General features: G+C 43.4%; 1 protein-coding gene across 1 annotated transcript in view; it reads right to left on the minus strand.

The window, feature by feature from the left end:
* Positions 1-1152: 1152 nt before the first annotated feature.
* TMEM163 (transmembrane protein 163) overlaps positions 1153-17743 on the minus strand; it is a 150954-nt gene continuing 134363 nt past the window's right edge. The window contains exons 7-8 of the mRNA XM_077830606.1: positions 2298-2439; positions 1153-1213 (exon numbers count right to left, since the gene is read on the minus strand). Of these exons, the coding sequence (XP_077686732.1) occupies positions 1153-1213; positions 2298-2439 (203 nt within the window). The remainder of the gene's footprint in view (positions 1214-2297; positions 2440-17743) is intronic.

The raw sequence follows: 17743 nt of genomic DNA on the forward strand, positions 1-17743 counted from the left end.
CCAGAGAATCTAGTTTAATGGGTGCTGTACAGGAAGACTTTATTCTACAATACATTCTGGAAACAGCTGTCAAATGTTACGTACAGGTACTGTATAAAATAGATAAGTTTTATTGTATACATCGTGGTTCTTGGATATTATAAGTAGGATATTAAGAAATACATAGGAATGTGTGGTGGAGGGTGAACAGTTTTTTGTTTTTTGTTTTTTTACAGAATAACCTAAATCTAATGAATAGCTTTGTATTTCACTGCAGTTCAAAGCCGTCACTGCTGTACCTTCATCAGGCAACAGAGCAACCATGTAGTCACAAATACTGGCACATCTGTGTATGGTACAATAAAAGAGTGAGAATCATATTTCTCATACTGGTCCTTCTTGTGCTTCATTTTGGCTTTTATCTGTACAGTAATACTCTCTGTGCTTATTTGGTCCATGCAAAGCAGTGTACTGTGTGCGTTATTTGTTAAATAAAAATGAAATTCAAATTAGAAGAACACTTGTATTTTAGATAATTTAGGACTAATAAAATAGTATGAAATTAAACTCTGATCATAGCAATGAGTGGGTCTTGTGCTGTTTTCTCTGTGGAGTCCATCCTCCTAACTTGAGACAAAAATATTATTTACTTCAGTGCTTTTTAAGCGATGGTTGTTAGCATCCATAATCTACGTACAGTACCTTTGTTGAGTTGTGAGCTGAAGAGGTTGGCAATGGCTGTAATTCAAAGTTACAGCACAAATTTGGAAAGTTGGAGCCAACAAAAAAGTAAAAACAAAAAAACAAAAAAAAGGCTCTGAAACTGGCACCTCTTATCTACAGACATCTATTATATCAATAAAAACAATTTCACTCTAGAACACAGAACACTGCAGCTGGTTTGGAATGGCAAATTATGCATGTTTTCTACTGTCACTTACAGGATTCAATAGCTTACTTGAAAGGAAAATGCTGCTGTTTTGCTGCGTTGTAAGCAGTGCACATATTTGCCTGTTATACAGAGAGATTTCCCATTAAAATAAACTTTAAAAGAAAATATACCATGGGAAACAAACTGCATATTCAGTGAAATATCAGTGGCACCAAACGTATCAGTTGCCAAAACGTACGATGCTGCAGTTTCAGTCTATACAGAGGAGAGGGGATCTGTCTTCATTCAAACATTTCGTAATGACGCGTTTGCCTTACACGTGGGACCATATCAATAAGCAACCTGCAAATAAAAGCACAAGTGAGTTTAGGTCGAGCTGTAAGGGGAAAGCATACAGTTAGGGGAGTTGTATTAGGCACTCTCATGAAGGAAGGTTTATCTCTTCACTGCTGATCAGAGTGAAACCAGGCCCAGAACCAGCCCTGCCCAACCTTTAAGAAGCTGTGGGGAGGTGGGTTCTCCCTCGGAAGCATTCGAAATACCGGGTGTGCTTCTCTGTACTTTAGAAGATGTAAACACAAGGGGCTAGGTTATGGCTTAAAGCCACAGCCCAGTGTGGGAGTGGTGGGGGTGAGGAGCAGGATAGTGCTGCAGTGAGAGTCCCCTGGAGGAATTCTGGCTGAATCAGGGTTGGCTCTGCCAGCCTGGGAGAGGATGTATCCCCCTGTTAACACCAAGACTGCTTTGGAAAAAAATGTTATGGTGGAGGAGAATGGCAGAGACTGCACCCTTAGTGCAATCTGCTCATTGGCCAGAACTCACAGCAAGGCTTATCCCTCAGTGGCATGAACTGCCCCAGAAAGACATGGGAGCTTGTTAGCACTTCCCCCCAGAAGTGAGAATGACTGCGACCTGGCAAGGCAGTGCTCGCAAGCTGTACAGATGGAATCTGCTTGGAGTGCTGACTGGCCATGGCAGATCCTGGCCATCCAAAGCACTAGTGTGGATTTTTTTTTTTTTCACCACAAGGTCACCTTTCAGTGACTAGAAACTTTGTTCTCCCATAGAGTGCTATAGAAACCACACCATGGCCCACCTAGAAATTAGCCTCTCTCCCATCCACTTGAGGAGAGCAGGTTCTCAAACAATTAATAAACAGCATTCTTATCTTTCAGACACTGTTGCCTTCAATAACTAACAAGCTCTTGTGGTAACGTGATATGAGCTGCCATGCTACAAGGTCCCAGTGCAGGAGCTAGCTGCCAGAAATGTGCAGGTATGCACACGCTTTCCAAATGAAGACACACATTCTAAATGAGGATTGCTCTTGTTCATTAACGGGCAGGACATTTAACACTGTAGATCATGATGAATCACATGAATGTGCTTGCTAATGCAAATTACAAAAAGAAGAAGTTTAACTCACTTGACTCCATAGGCAAGTATTGTAAGTCCCATTAAAATTCCTATACTGCCATCCAGGTACCAGACAGAAGCATTGTGCTTAAAAACTTCTGCACTTAGAAGGATGGAAAATCCCATTACTCCACCTACAAGAGAGTTGAAACCTGGAAGAGAAAAAATAAGCCATACAAATCAAGGGGAAGCACTCAATCTCTTAGCTTCAGCTTAATGGCCTCAATTGTGAAGAGACTCTGTGGGGACAAAAGCCATTATACTGCACCTCGTAGCACAGAGGGCAGAGAGTCTCTGCGACTGTAGAGTAGAGGCCATTTAATGCTGTGCTGCATTGAGAAAGAAGGCACAGGTCTCTAGCACACACTCAGCCACAGCTTACTATGAGGCTCTCATTTGGGGGGGGGGGGAGGAAAATCAGAGCTGTAATGTTCAGTATGCCTTTATATCCTAGGACCTGGTGGTGCTTTTCATTTCCAGTATGAATGAGGTAACGTCCATCTCTTGCCATCGTCTCTCTTGTGCAGTCATCAGCCACCACTTTACATTCCCCTTTTAGTTTCCATTCTAAATCCTATTCATTGAGTCTCTTTCCTTGAGCAGCTTTGCCACTTTCAAAATATCTGTCAAAGGGTCATTCTATCTGAAAAGTGATCCTTTCTTTTAAAGGCCCCCTTATGGTTCTATATAGTTATTGTTTGTTTCTCATCAGCGTCCAGATTACTACTGGAAAAATGAACACACACAAAATCTTCTTTCTAACTTCACAACTTGCAAGCTCAATGTTTCAGGCTGGCATCTGTCTTCCTTTCATAATACCATGGATAAAGGTTCTGTAGGCCAAATAATACTCTGACAACTGTCTAGGCCTGTTGCTAAACATAGATGCCCTTAAAAACACACGTACAATCTCAGTGTATTCAATAGGTGTGGGCCTGTGTTAACTGGTAAGACATTAGTAAGTAACTTAATCAATAACATGACTCCACCTCACTCTCCCATAGTGTGTGCTGTACTTCTGTGACTTCAAGGAAGCAGAGTTGTCTGTGAATACACACTTGGAGCAGATCTGATGAGTATGAAAGTTCCATTTTTACATCATAACTTCAGAGAATTGCACTTTAAGATTTGTTTTTCTTTTGATCCATATATCCTGCTTTAATGTATATTGGCGCTTCGTCTTACAGCTGAATACATAAGAGAGTGAGTCTGCTCAGACTATTCCCCATACACATCAAAAGATCTGCATACCTGTCACTCCCAGTCAGCAGCTTTCAGGCTTGATAATGTACTTTTCAATCCAAATTTTTTACTTTTCTTTCTTTTAATGTACCAGGTTAGCCCTTCAAAGACCTTTCCTCTTTTAGGGCGTTTACTGTCACTCCTTGACATCCTGCTTTTTAAAAGAAAAAGTCCTTCCTCTTGCTGCATATTTGCAGTCACCTTTTTCCTCCCAGACTCACACTTCACTGTTTCACCCTTTCACGGTCGGTGGTTTGTTTTCTGCTGAACAGTGGCCTTCCACCACCAGCCCTCAAAGGCCAACTCATCATTCTATAATTTCCCACTGTTAACAAGGGTGTAACTGCGCTGGTGGTCAAAGTGTCTGTATAGATCAGATGGTGGCATCTGCCAGCACTTTAGATATCATTTTAGGCCTGCTTGGAGCAAGATTCGAAGATATATTGCTTTAAGTGCTCTAGTATTAGGAACAGTGGGAAACTGTAGGAAAAATAATGTGGTTCAAACACAGCCAAAGGCTCTATCTCTCTGCCTGCTGAAGCTCTTAGCCTAGTCTCTACCTGTTTTATATTGCACTAACTGCTATGACATCTGGGTGCCAACAGACCATAGTATCTAATACTCCCTGTCTATGGTACTCATATGGGTCCCATCTGAGTGCCTCTGAATCTTTATTGTATTTATCCTCACAGCACCCCTGAGGAAGGGAAGAACTATTGTCTCTTTTTTACGAGGAAATGAGGAACTGAAGCACTGGGGTCCTGATTTTCAAAGGTCTTTCAGCCTGAGAGACTAAGGGCACGTCTGCACTACAATTAAAAAAAACCATAGAACTGAGTCTGAGCCTTCATCATCTGACTTTGGCTTGGCTGTGGGGCTAAAAATATCAGTGTAAACATTTGGGCTTGGCTGTAGCCTGGGCTCTGAGACCCAACCCATTCATGAGGTCTCAGATCCTGGGCCACAGTCTGAGCCCAAATGCTTACGCTGCTCTTTTATAGCCCCACAGCCTGAACCCTCAGAGCCCTGAGTCAGCCAACCTGGGCCAGCCGTATCTCTGCGGCGGGGCTTTTATTGCGGTATAGACAATACCCTAAGTGACCTGCCCAACATCACACAGGAATTCTCTGGCAGAGCAGTAAAGTCTCAGGCTTGTCCCTAACTGCTGGGGCATCCTTTCTCCCCTTAATTTTTTGTTCATTCTCCTTGTTAATTTCCAAGGGCAAAAGGGAACTCTGATTAAAATTCTATGGCATGAGATAGCCTTCCATTTGGAAATGCTGCTTCCCTCTCAATAGTAAATAAACCCCAGTGCCTTGTATCTATCTCTCAAAGGAACCTGAGCAGAGTGGTTGTTAAGTGATGCTCTCTTATTATTAGAAATAATAAATGCTGTACAATGTAAAGGTTTTTTCATCACAGGATCTCTGAGCACTTTCAAACCACTGGCTGAAGCCTCACAACACTCCTGTGGCTGAGGTAACTGTTATAACCCCCATTTTACATATGGATAAACTAAAACATAAAGGTACAACTTGCTCAAAGGTCACACAACAAGTCTGTGACAGAACCAGGAACAGAACACAGGAGGGGCAAGCCCCATTCTCCAAACACTAGACTATCCTGTTTCTCTTAGTAATGGCCTTGCAGTGGAAGACCAATACTCTCAAAGAGAGGAACTAGGATCTGGGAGTGTTTTAGCTTTTGGACAAAGGATTTAATTTTTCTTTTGACGTTATCATTGCAGCCCTTTCCCAAGTAATGCAAGATTGTTCCCTACAAGCCATTTTCTAGTGTTTTGTCCGATCTATCTTTGAGTCCCAAGCAATTCAGCTTTCACTGGTTCCTTCTGGGAGACTGTGCCACAATCTAACACATCTCAGAGCCAGAGAGTTTTCCTTAAACATTCACTCTCTAAATTTCATCCCATCACTCCGCAGTCTACTATCCTATGTTCCATTCTTGTCCTTGTTTACAACCTTCAAGTATGGGCAAACTGTTAGGCTAATAGAAGATTGAAGAGAACATCACTACACATATTTAGCTCTTTAAGCTCTCCTACATCAGTCCTTCCTGCCACATAATCATTTTTGTTCTTTGAGCTTTCTCTTATTTCTCAGTGTCTCTCTGGTAATGTGTGGAGAGGGAGGTGAGATGGAATCAGTTCGAACTCTAATGTTCCTGAGGTTTGAGTTCTCAGTAGAATACCATTTGGGCTAACTGTTGTTTATTTGTGTTCACACAGATTTCAGCAAGACTGTGCTAGGTTTAAAAAAAATAGCATTTCCTAGTTCTGAATGTTCAGAGGTGGGATTTTCAAAAACGCTTAAGTGATTTAGGAGGACATGTCCCACTGACTTTCTCCTTTGTGTCAGGTACTCTGAAGTCACTTAGGCACCTTTGAAAATGCCTCCCATTGTGTTTTTGAGAATATGCTTGACAATGCTGACCAGATCTAGTTTACCAACACTTGGGGTCCGGACAGGAAGAAGCAAGCTAGGAAAAAAATGGTTGTTAGAGAACATCAGTGATTGTTCTTCATGACTGTAGCCCACATTGGCTTAGTAGGATTTATAGTATGAACCTGGAGCTAAGGAACTTTTAGGCCACAATTCTGCCCTGAGATCTGTAAGCCTCCAAATGGAAGGTGTATGGATATTTGAGGGGACAACTGGCTCCTTGGAATGTAATTGCACTTCGGAATTGGTCTGCTCTCTCAACCACAATGGCAAGGACACTGGAAAAAATTCACCTAAATGAAGAGAAATATAATTTGGACAATTCAACCCATGGCTATACCCAGAAAATATTCTGAAACAAGGCGCAGGTCTACACTACAGCCAGGATCGACGCTCTGAGATTGATCCATTGGCAGTCGATTTAGCAGGTCTAGTGAAGATCCGCCAAAACGACAGCAGATTGCTCTCCAGTCGACCCTGGTACTCTACCCCCAACGAGAAAGTAAGGTAAGTCAATGGGAGAGTTTCTCCCATCGACCCCCCACAGCAACTCAACCTAAAGTACGTTAACTCCAGCTATGTTATTCATAGGTCGACTCACCGCGGTAGTGTAAACATAGCCAAGGACACTTTTGCACAGACCTATATTGCCATGAACTCTATAGAGTGTACACGGAGTAGGAATTCTAATCAGAAACTCCCCTCTACTCACATCCTGACAGACTCATCTTACTGCAGAACACTGGTGCTCCTCCGTGTTGAATATACAGCAAACTTCCTATCCCACAGAGAGCTGTGAGGGTGAATACTCCAACCAGCTATGTGCCATTCTGTATGCACACAATTTGCTCTGGGATGATGATGTTGCTGACTACAGTTCTTGTGTCTGGTGGTTCAAGCTTTGTCATCTAACAGAAATACATGGAGAAGGAACTTGCTTCTCAGCATAAGGGAGAAATAATGATCCAGGGGCAGGATTCAAAGAACTGAAGATGTAAATAATTGAAACCACATAATAGAGAAAGAATTAGCCCTTCAAAAAAGTGAAGATAACAAATTAACACAGACAGGGTTTTTTGTTCCCTCCACAGGTTGTAGCCTGAGTTTGAGTCTTATATTACAGACAGTTAAATACCTCTCTGAAGTACATTTAGTATTTAGCGAAGAGACTCTTCTGAGTCTTGAGAAGAACTCTGGAGTGTCCAATGATCAGCTGCCAGATCATGAAGGTTGTATTAAATACTTCCCTTGAAGCACATCACTAGCTCACAGCCTCCTCCTACTAATACCTCAGGCATTTGAAAAGTCAGGCCTTGAGCAAATTGGCTTGTTAAACCTGTTGAGAAATGGATTTTTTTTTCATGTAAAGCCCTTCAACACAAAGTTAGCCATAGAAATGAAATCTCTCTATGCTCAGAACAAAGGTAGGTACTGTGACAGTTTAATCTGACATCCCTCACATGGATTCTTTCAAAAAAAAAAAGGAGGACTTGTGGCACCTTAGAGACTAACAAATTTATTTGCGCATAAGCTTTCGTGAGCTACAGCTCACTCTTGATAGAAACAGTTGACATGTCCCTCGGATAAATGATCTGCCTAACATTATGAAAGACTGACATGTCCAGCCTGTTCTCAGGGGGGGAAACCCAGCGTTTCTTGCCAGTGACTGCCATTCACTGTCAAACTCTCCCTTCCTGGGTAAGATTATTGTGTTACTGGTGGCAGAAGCACCAGATCACCACTGACCTCTGAGACAATTCTCAGTCTAGCTTCAGGCCAAGCCATAGCACAGAAACAGTGCCAGTCACACGCCTTACCAGCAGCAAAACAAAAACTGGTGAGGTAGGAGGAGAACCAGAAAGGAACAGATACACACAAGCCAAAGGAGGACAGGATTTTTGAAAATACCTTCTTACTGCCTGGAGTGGGGGGAGGGACTTTGACAGATAGCAGAGTAGGACAGAAGTCCAAAACACGTGTGGCAGGTAGGGGGCTCTTGCCCCTTCCAACTCCCTTTTGGTTCTCTGATTAGCTATCTATTGGCTGGGAAAGGGGGATGGGGCTAGTTGATTGGCTGCTGTCTGCCTCTCCTTGCCTACTTAAGCTGAGCTAGGGCTTTTCAAAAGCCTCTTCGTGTATATTTACACTGCAGTAAAAGACCTGCTGCATGGCTACAGCTGGCCCAAGTCAGCTGACTCAGGCTGATGGGGCTCGGGCTGCAGGGCTAAAATTGCAGTGTAGCTATTTGGGCTTGGGCTGGGGTCCCAAAGTTCAGGCTCCAGCCCAACCCCAAACATCTACACTGCAGTTTTTAGCCCAGCCCAACTCAGTTGACCCAGGCTCTGAGACTCTATACCAGGGGGTTTTCGTTGCTGTTCGGCTGTGCCTGGAGAAAGCATACATGTGGGCAACATTGCAAGAATCATGGGACCAGAGCCAGCACATGGAATCTTTTAGGTTCCCAGCTCCAGGATGCCAGGACAAGGAAGGCTCGAGGTGGCTTCTACAGCCAGGCGATGCAGCACCCAGAGGAAAGGTAGGCACTGTGGGACCACCCCTTCCTGCTTCTGGGGGCGCACTCTGGTAGAGAGGTCTCTAGCCTGTCATGGGGGTCAGACACTTGGTTCCCCGACCTAAAGGCACAGCCTGCTCAAAAAGTAGGAGCCCTGCAGGGTGGGTGGGTATTGATGCACCTTGCTTCCAGAGCTGCAGAAAATTCAAAACAGAGGAAGCTGCAGGGGACTCAGCAGTGCACCATTGCCCCTCCCTGCTGCTGGGAGACAGGGGCAAGGATGTGTGGGGTGGCTGCTGCTGCCATAGGAACATCCTGCTGCCAGGACTGTCCATGGTGCTGCTGCCCTTTTCCTCACCCTGCTCATGGGGGAGGGGGTTGGGGCACACGGGAGGCTGCTGATGGTGTGGCAGAGGGCATTTCAAGCACCATTCTAGGAGACATTCAGCTGGGACCTGGCAAGATGCTAAGTCCCCTCCTTTCCCTTATCTCATGGGGGAGGGTGTTGAGGTCAGGGGACAGCATGGGCCCTGCTCTCCACCCTCCACACCCCACCCCGCAAGGGAGGCAGCTCAGGACTGCAGAAATAAGGCATGGGAGGAGGATTGGGGCAGCTACTGCAGGGGGGAGGGGCATGGGAGTGGCCAGAGGCCTTAGAAGGGGTTTCCTCTCCTGTTCCCTTGGGGGTGAGGGCAAGTCCAGCCCTCATGGAGAACTGAATGGCAGCCTCAGAGATGGGCAAAGATTACTTTATGCCACTTTGTCAAGCAATCATGGACCTAAGGTCACTGCCCCATGGGGGAGACAGATTGTCAGTCTTCCAGGACTTCAGAGTGGATGGGGACCACTGGCAAGGGAACAGTGGTGAGGAGGGGAGCTGGAGGGGGACACTCTCTAGCCTGGATTGAGGATCAGAGTAGGACAGAGATTTCAGTGGACAGTACCCAGGACCTTGGCTGGGACCATTCACCTTGCAGCTGGCGGACAACAGATTCCAGGATTTTGCCCTGTTTGCCAACAGAGATCCACAGGTGATGCCCAAGCAACTGTGGACCCTTGGCTGCTGACAGTCACAGGAGTAGTCAGGAATGCAGTTGCCCCAACGACGGCCTGTGTGGTGTACCTTACTGAGTTCACGGAATCTAAAGCTCAGGAAGGACTCCAGCATCTGTGACCCCTCCCTTAGCATCAGGTGGTGACAGACGCCATGTCCTTGGTGCACTACGGGTTAGCTCCCTCTACTATATCGGGTCAAATAGTAGGACTGTCCTATTGGTGTAAGCTAGGTTTCCCAGGCCCATGTAGAGATTTCCTAGAGTGGAAGCTTTTGGTCCAGAGACCAAGGGCAGAGGAGGGGTGACAGGATCTGCATAGCCACTGATATTCTTTCAGAGTTACTAAATGGTTTGCCCAGGATATGCAGTGCTGTGAGGGAGGCCATTACATTCACGGCAGCATTTTTTGTGGCCGCCTTTGGTGCTTTCAGGGTAGCAGTGCCGCAGACAACGACAGACAGGTCCAGGTGGGCAGTTTAATTACCGAAGGTACAGTGTCACTTGTGCAGTGTTGCTGCATTTAAGGTTCTCTGAAGTAGATCACGATGGGAATGAGGCCTCAGTAGTGATATGGAAATATGCAGATGGATGCCTGTGCTCTGTAAGGGCACTCAAAGCTTTCCCAGCCAGATGGAACCAGGAGCCAGGCCCACGGTTTTTGCACGTGATGGTAGCTTCCTGACAAGACACCAGTTTGCTGCAGTAACAAAAAAAAAGCTTTGGCCTGCTGCAGTCTCAACCCAGTTAACTTTAGCTCATATTCTTTCAGGACTGGGGCAGTAGCATCAGCGGGCTTTGACTTTTGTTAGTTTCAGGCTATAGGACGCTAGAAATCAAATTGTTACAGAACTTTTGTCCACCCCTGGGGAAAGGTTGCTGGGACTGGCATTAAGTGTAACTAACCCTGTCTGTTTCTGAACCGAGGAGATATCCAAAGCATAGTCGATGTTTGAATTTGCAGACACTCTATAGGGCAATGGGCCTGCAAGAAGGTAGCCAGGTCAGCAGATGGATCACTGCTGGGCTTCCAGGCTGAAGCGGTACATATGCAGTGGGTTCAACAGGACAGGCATGCTGTGGGAGCAAGCTGCTTTTGGTATGGCAGATGGGACATGAGCTGGTCTTGGCACTCATTGATGCTGCTCGTTGATGATGGGTTGATTAAGCATTTGGGGCTGAATGTTGGTCAGGCAGCAGAGCAGGTGCATCATAATTGCACTGCAAGACTGAAGCCATTGGCCTTTGATGGTATGGCCAACAGGGCATGAGCTGGTCCCATCACTCATTGATGCAGGTAGCTGATGTTGGATTAAGCAATTGTGGCTGGACATTGGCCAGGTCAGCAAGTGGATTGAAACTAAGCTGCAAGGCTGAAGTCGTTTGCTTTCAGTGGTGTGACAGATCATGAAGCATGAGCTGGTTTCAGCACTCGATAGCCAAGCTACAGCCACTTGATGTCCTGATTATTCACCTGGACAGAAATAGTCCAGGGGACTGCACAGGATTAAATTTAGGGACTAGGATACAGAGGGTTGTGGAGCTCTTCCTACAAGGCACTTAATTTGTCTGGTCAGGGATGCTTGCAAAATGAGTTTGGTGCGGGGTTATTGAGCCAGCTCATGTCAACACAGCAAGAAAAAATGTGAACTATGAGGTAGCTGTGATCATTTTGAGAGTTTGGAGGTGGTGGGGTGCTAGCACCTAGTGATATCAGATACAATAGACCTGAGCTCTCTAGGAAGGGGATGGAGTTCATCTGTCAGATGCTGGGGCTGACATTTGGCTCCATGACCTCAGGGATTGGGTCAGGCAGGAGATGCACACCAGGAAGGAATATACGTTCTGAGACACAGACAGGAAGAGGTTATTAGGGATCTTTGATAGAGTGATTTTTGTTGACAAAAGGAAAAATCCAAATTTGATAACATCAGTAGACTTTTATCCTCTACACAGGCAGCTACTGCAAAAAAGAAATGCTAGCATAATGGTAATGTTAAGGTTGGCATATCAAACACTCAAGTCAGCAAACTACTCCAAATGCTCAGGTAGCTCTAGCACTGTATATTTCCTATTAATTAATATGATTAAGTATACAAGGTGTGTAAGGTGGATGAGTTAATATTGAGGATGAATCCCAACATTTGCCTTTTGAGTGCTTGATCTCACCATGCTGAATTAATACCAGTTCTGCATTTAATAAAACACAATATGCGCAAACATTTTTGTACATGTTCAACTTCAAGGGCTCGGTCTTGCCCTCAGAAATATGAACATGACTCTCACTGTAGTTGATGAGAACTGTGTGTGAGAATTTGATTCAAAAAGTTTGCTTGGCGAGGTTCCTGGAATATCCTACTAGATAGTGTGTTGTGATGGTAGAATGCCCCTGGTGGTGCTACATTTTGCATTATAATGTAGAAGAAAACAATGCATTCTTGATTGGTGATGCAGCATGATACATATTAAGTCTGAGACTACTGCTTTAGAAAAGTACCATCTATGTACTGTCCCACATGAAATATAGACCTGAGCTGTAGCTCACGAAAGCTCATGCTCAAATAAATTGGTTAGTCTCTAAGGTGCCACAAGTACTCCTTTTCTTTTTGCGAATACAGACTAACACGGCTGTTACTCTGAAAATAGACCTCTGAGTTATTTTCCTGAGCTGGCCACAAGATGTCACTCTTATTCCACAAAAATCCTGTACAACTGCATTCGTTCGGTGGTTGCATATAATATTTACCTGTTGAAGAATTAAATTTGATCTTAAAATGTCTCATTGTTTTCATTCTGTATTTTGCTATGTAATTTATCTCTTAAAAGAAATGAATGAACTGTTTTAAATGTCTGCTGGTGTTTTGTTTGTTCTGTTCTAGTCTTTGGATTTAGGAGTTGTTATGGTGGGAGCATGGGGCTGTTTGTGTTGGCTGGGAAAGAAATGTTTTCAGTACATGTCACTGTTTCTTGGTTCTATATTTTGTAGTTCAAAATCTTTAATAAATGCTAATGGAGAAAAAAATACAATTTGAGAATGAGTTTCCCTGAGCTCCGTAGTGGAAGTGTTATTTCCAAAGTCTCTGGGATGAAGACTTCACAAACTATATAGCACATACCATGTTTTCTCTACACATCATTTGTATTCCACTGCATGGTAATAAGACATTCAATCCCCTGTCATTCATCACCAATGAAACATCCTATGACAGTTAGGAGCTGGTGATAATAACTTCCCTCATATTGCCAGTGCTGAAGATGTGGATAATTTGTAATAATACTCCTATCGTGTCTTATGGCATTTCTATCACATCCATCACCATAGGGTCTCTAGACGCTATATTTTTTACACTAATACAATCATACTTTATATGGTGAGCTGCCCTCCTCTATACCTGTAACATGGGTGTTATCTTTGACCCAGCCCTCTCTGTAGATCATCATATCCAGGCTGTGTCTAAATCTTACAGGTTCTTTCTGCATAGCATCTCTAAAATTTGGGCTTTCCTATCCATCCATGTAGCTAAAACTCTTATCTAGGTCCCTCATCATTTTGCATCTTGGCTACTGCAACGTTTTCTTCTCTGGCCTTGACGAATGCAACCTTGAGCCACTTATATCCATTCAAAATCTGCTATAAAGATCATTTTTCTGGCTCCTCATGTTGATCATGTCAACCCTTTCTTTGCATTTTCAGTTGGTTCCCCTTTCTCCACCACCTCAAACATAAGCTACTTGTCTTCACTTACAAGGCCCTTCTCATCGTATCTCCATCCTACCTAGCGTGTCTCATACTTGTTAAATTTTCAAACAACCACGTTAGTGTTTCCTACCATGCTCCCCCTCATGCTCGGGAAGGGCAAAGTTACCTTGCTGTCTTCCTCCAAATCTCTCCTTAAAACTCTCCTGTGCCATGATGCTAACAAAATCTTGATATTGCCTGACAGGCTAGTATGCTGAGGCAATTGCCTGTCATACTGAGCGATATTGTCTCATTCTTTCCTTGTGCTCCCCCGGTCTGTCACATCCAGCTCTTGTCATGTACGTAGATTGTAAACTTTTGGGGGCAGCATTCATCTTTTTGTTCTGTGTTCATACAGCGCCTAGCACAGTGGGGCCCTGATCCATGCCTAGGGCTCATAGGCATTACTGCTATTCAAATAATAATTATAATATAGAATCATTCACCAGAGGATCCCAAAGCATTTTACAAACAATCATTTATACTCAAAAGAGTGACTCTAGAAATGGCATTGAGGGATTACATGTTTCTCAATGACTCAGTAGCCAATTACTGAGTTTACAATTGTAAAGCTGTCTACCAGCACTGCACACATGTTACTGAGATCTGAAAGTCAAACTTTGTTCTTTCTGGCTCACACATCTGCCTCGGTGATAAAGATTCTGCAATTTGTTAAAAATTCAGATGATGTGCAAGCCAGACAAGAACACTCTCCCATTGTTATGCTGACTAAGCAGTGTCAAGAGGAATTTAAAAAGGGGGGGTGGGGGCTGGGGGCAGTAAAAAATTTATATTTGTAACTAATTTTAAACAGATGTAACTCTAGAAACAGAAGATCTGTGGATGAAAATGGGGTTATTTTTACCTAGTTATTTTTTTCTCACTATAATTGTTCATTAAGATTCATGGGATCTCTGTATTAAATGCATTTCACAGATGAGAAAACTAAATCACAAGAGGATATGTACTTGCACACAGCATTTCAGTGGCAGAGCTGAGAATACAAACAAACTTATTGTTTCAGTCTACAAATAAGAGTCAAAGGACCATAGTTAATTACTTGTATGGAGGTAGAATCTGGAGGCCTCCATCTGCATCAGGCCCCCACTGTGCTACTTGCTATACAAATATAGAAGCAGAAATGCAGCTTACTCTGCTAAGCTTACAGTGTAAGAGCCTGTCTTGGCTACATGGGAAAGTTTCACCAGTTACACAGGTATAATTATACTGATATAGTTAAACCTCTATAGTTACATTGGTATAACTCCCCATGTGGGCACTCTTATTCCAGAATAAAAGTGTTATTTTTCAGTTTAGTTTAAACTCCTTTCATATGACAAGCTAAACTGAAAGAAACCACTCATACTAAGAGTGTCCACTGGTATACTGGTAAGTAATACTATATCAGTGTAAAGTCACACTTCAGCTTATATTGGTGTAACTTCCCATGTAGAAAAGCCCTAATTTGAAACAAGATCCATCAACAGAATGTAAGACACAACAGGATGGAAATGGGTAGGGAGCAGTGGGAAGACAGTAGCTTGCAGTTAGTAGTTAGATGGTTCCAAATCTGAAAATGTTTAACTAAGTAAATGAAACCCTCTGCCCCTGACTATCATTCAACCAAAGCATCCTTCAGTGCCTGATTTCTACAGGCATCACTGCAGAAGTGGATGTTGCGGGTGAAAATGGTAGTGGCCTTGTATATTAATTCAGAAAGATCATTCCATGCAGCATGAGAGAGCGAGAGAGAGAGCGCCCAATCCTGAGAGGCCACAGGCTAGGATCATCTGGGTGTATATATCACCAAATCAATTCCCTGCCATTGCAGACCCTCAGGCACTGATGGCACCATAGTCCCTGCTGATCACTGCTTGTGGTACTCTACAGTGTAGTCTCCAGAGGGCTGTAGTGCTTTGGTCTAGTTACGATTGTTGGGCTTGTGCAGGGGTATTTTGTGGCCTGTGATATATGGGAGGTTGGACTAGATGATCTAGTGGTCCCTTCTAGCCTTATACCAGTGGTTCTTAACCTGGGGTGCACGCACCCCTGGGGGTGCGAGATGCCCTTTCTGGGGGGGTTGAGACATGCCAGATTTTTTTAGAAGGTAGATCATCGAAAACACAAATTAAGCACAGGCACGTAAGTACAACTTCATCAGACCTATGTATTTATTAACATTATACATTTTTTAATGATTACTGTAATATACAAACAAAAATATATCTAGGTTTAAAGAACTGACGTACTTCAACGATTTTTGACAAGGGGTGCAAGAACATATTTTGATTTTTGATAAGGGGAGAGAGAACATATTTTGAGAACCAAAGGGGTGCAGGCTGCAATCAAGGTTAAGAACCACTGCCTTATACTCTGACTCTATACAGTATCAGGCCACTGGAACTCACACAGAAATCAGCTGGAGTTACAGGTCTGCACCTCGTCTCTGAATTTGGCCCATGGCATTTAAGCTCTTCAGAAAAGGCATCATGGCACCCAATCTGTTTTTAGTCTGCAAAGGGCTTTGCACACCTACAATATTTTGCTGGGTAAATAGTAATCATTTGTCTTGCTGGCATTGAATGAATTTAGATTTTAAAGAGCTATGATTATCAAATCTTACAATTAGCCTTAATAAGGAGCTACACCTCTGAGAGAGATTTTGCTGTTATGAAGAAAAAAAACGTTTCAGAAAGAAAATGACAGGTTCCCTTTGCTCTAATAAAGATGCCTGTGGTTCTACAGCATGTCATAGCAGGAAGTAAATTAGTAGGAAACAGAAAACTGCTAACAACTGACAAGCAAGGAAAGTGCTAAATCAGTGTCTCGATTGATGGCTAGCACTGTCTCCCCCTCATTATTTATAAATTAAAAATAGTCATCCTGCTGAAGATGCAGTTTAACCATACCTGCAATATCAACCTGCTACATTTTCTAAAATCCCACTAAAAGAGACAGAGACTGGGGAAATTATAGTTTGGTCCCCAATTCTTCTAATCAAAAGATGAGCAGGATCCAAATCAGAAGCAATACAACTAACACAAGGATATAATTTGGGGTAAGAGAGACTTCTGTGCCATTTCTGCCACGCAAAGGATTCATTCAAGACCAGGCTTCACAACAATTTGTCAGAAAATGACTATTAGTGAAAACCAGAAGTTATTGTGGGAAATTCAATGAATTTCCTGTTTTGAAATTAAAAAAAAAAAAAATAAGTTTCCATATTGTCAAAACATCCATTTTCAAACCAAAATGTTCCATTTTTGGTTTGAAACAACTTTTCATCTTAGAAAACTAAATTAATGTATGCGAAAAAAATTTAAAATGAAGTCAAAATTTAAATGAAATTTTTCTAAATTATTGAAACAAAATGTTTTGATCCAATCCCCTTAAATTGGGAGGATTTCTGATTCATTAAATTTTTTGAGATTTTGACTGATTCAGAACAGGATATTTTCCCCTAAATCTCAAATCCTCACAGGACAGGAAGACCGATTCTAATGCAACTCTGTTCAGGACTCTAACTGTAAGGATCCAAATTAAAGAGAGAGAAAATGTCACCTTTATATATATATATATGTGCAGGAAGCTCTGAGTTCCTGTAGCTCTGTGACTGATCCCAGAGACCATATGGAATGAATTCCATTGGCTTTAAGGGCTTTGAATATCTCCTTCCGTTTTAAAGTCTGTTCTATATCTGGGTGAGGCAGTTCAGGGAATGTCTACACTGCAAAAAAGAAAACCCGTGACAGTGAATCGATTGCTTTGAGCTTGTGGGCCTTGCACTACAGAGCTAAAAATAACAGAGTAGATGTTCCCTCTCAGGCTCTGAAACCCACCGAGGGGAGTGGTTAAAAATAACCCTGCACCAAGTCCACACTAATGCTTCCACCATTGCTAGCATTACTGAGCCTCCACAATGCTAGGCCATTGATAGAATATTTTTTATATAGACTTTGTGTCATGGCCAGCTCATGGGCAGTCAAATCCAGTAGTGGGAGTCAAAGTCTGCAGTCATGAGAGAGGAGTCAAGAGTTTGCTCAGTCAGGATGCTGGAGGATCAAAGGCAGGAGACAAACTGGAGATCAGAACCACAAGTTGATAACTAGATTCAGGCCTCATCAAGATATCAGGGGGTCAGAGGCAGGAGACAAACTGGAGGTCGGGAACCACAAGTCTGATGCCAGCAGTCAAGCCAGGTTAGAATGCCAGGAAATCAAGCCGTGGGAGAGGGAGCAGGAGCAAATGTAAGGGGGCACAAGGTACACACTCCAGAGCAGAGTGGAGCCCAGTTGTTCAGAGAATTTCCTGTTCCTGTTGCCAGTTTAAGTGGGCACAGCAAGCCAATCAGCTGCTCCAGGACTCTGGGGATGGAGACCTAGGGATGGAGCTTCACACTGGAGCTGGGCTATTGCCAGCAGTCTGCCAGGTGGAGGGTTGGAGCATGGCCGC

The sequence above is a fragment of the Eretmochelys imbricata genome, chromosome 11, assembly GCF_965152235.1.
Source record: "Eretmochelys imbricata isolate rEreImb1 chromosome 11, rEreImb1.hap1, whole genome shotgun sequence".
Classification (NCBI taxonomy): domain Eukaryota; kingdom Metazoa; phylum Chordata; order Testudines; family Cheloniidae; genus Eretmochelys; species Eretmochelys imbricata.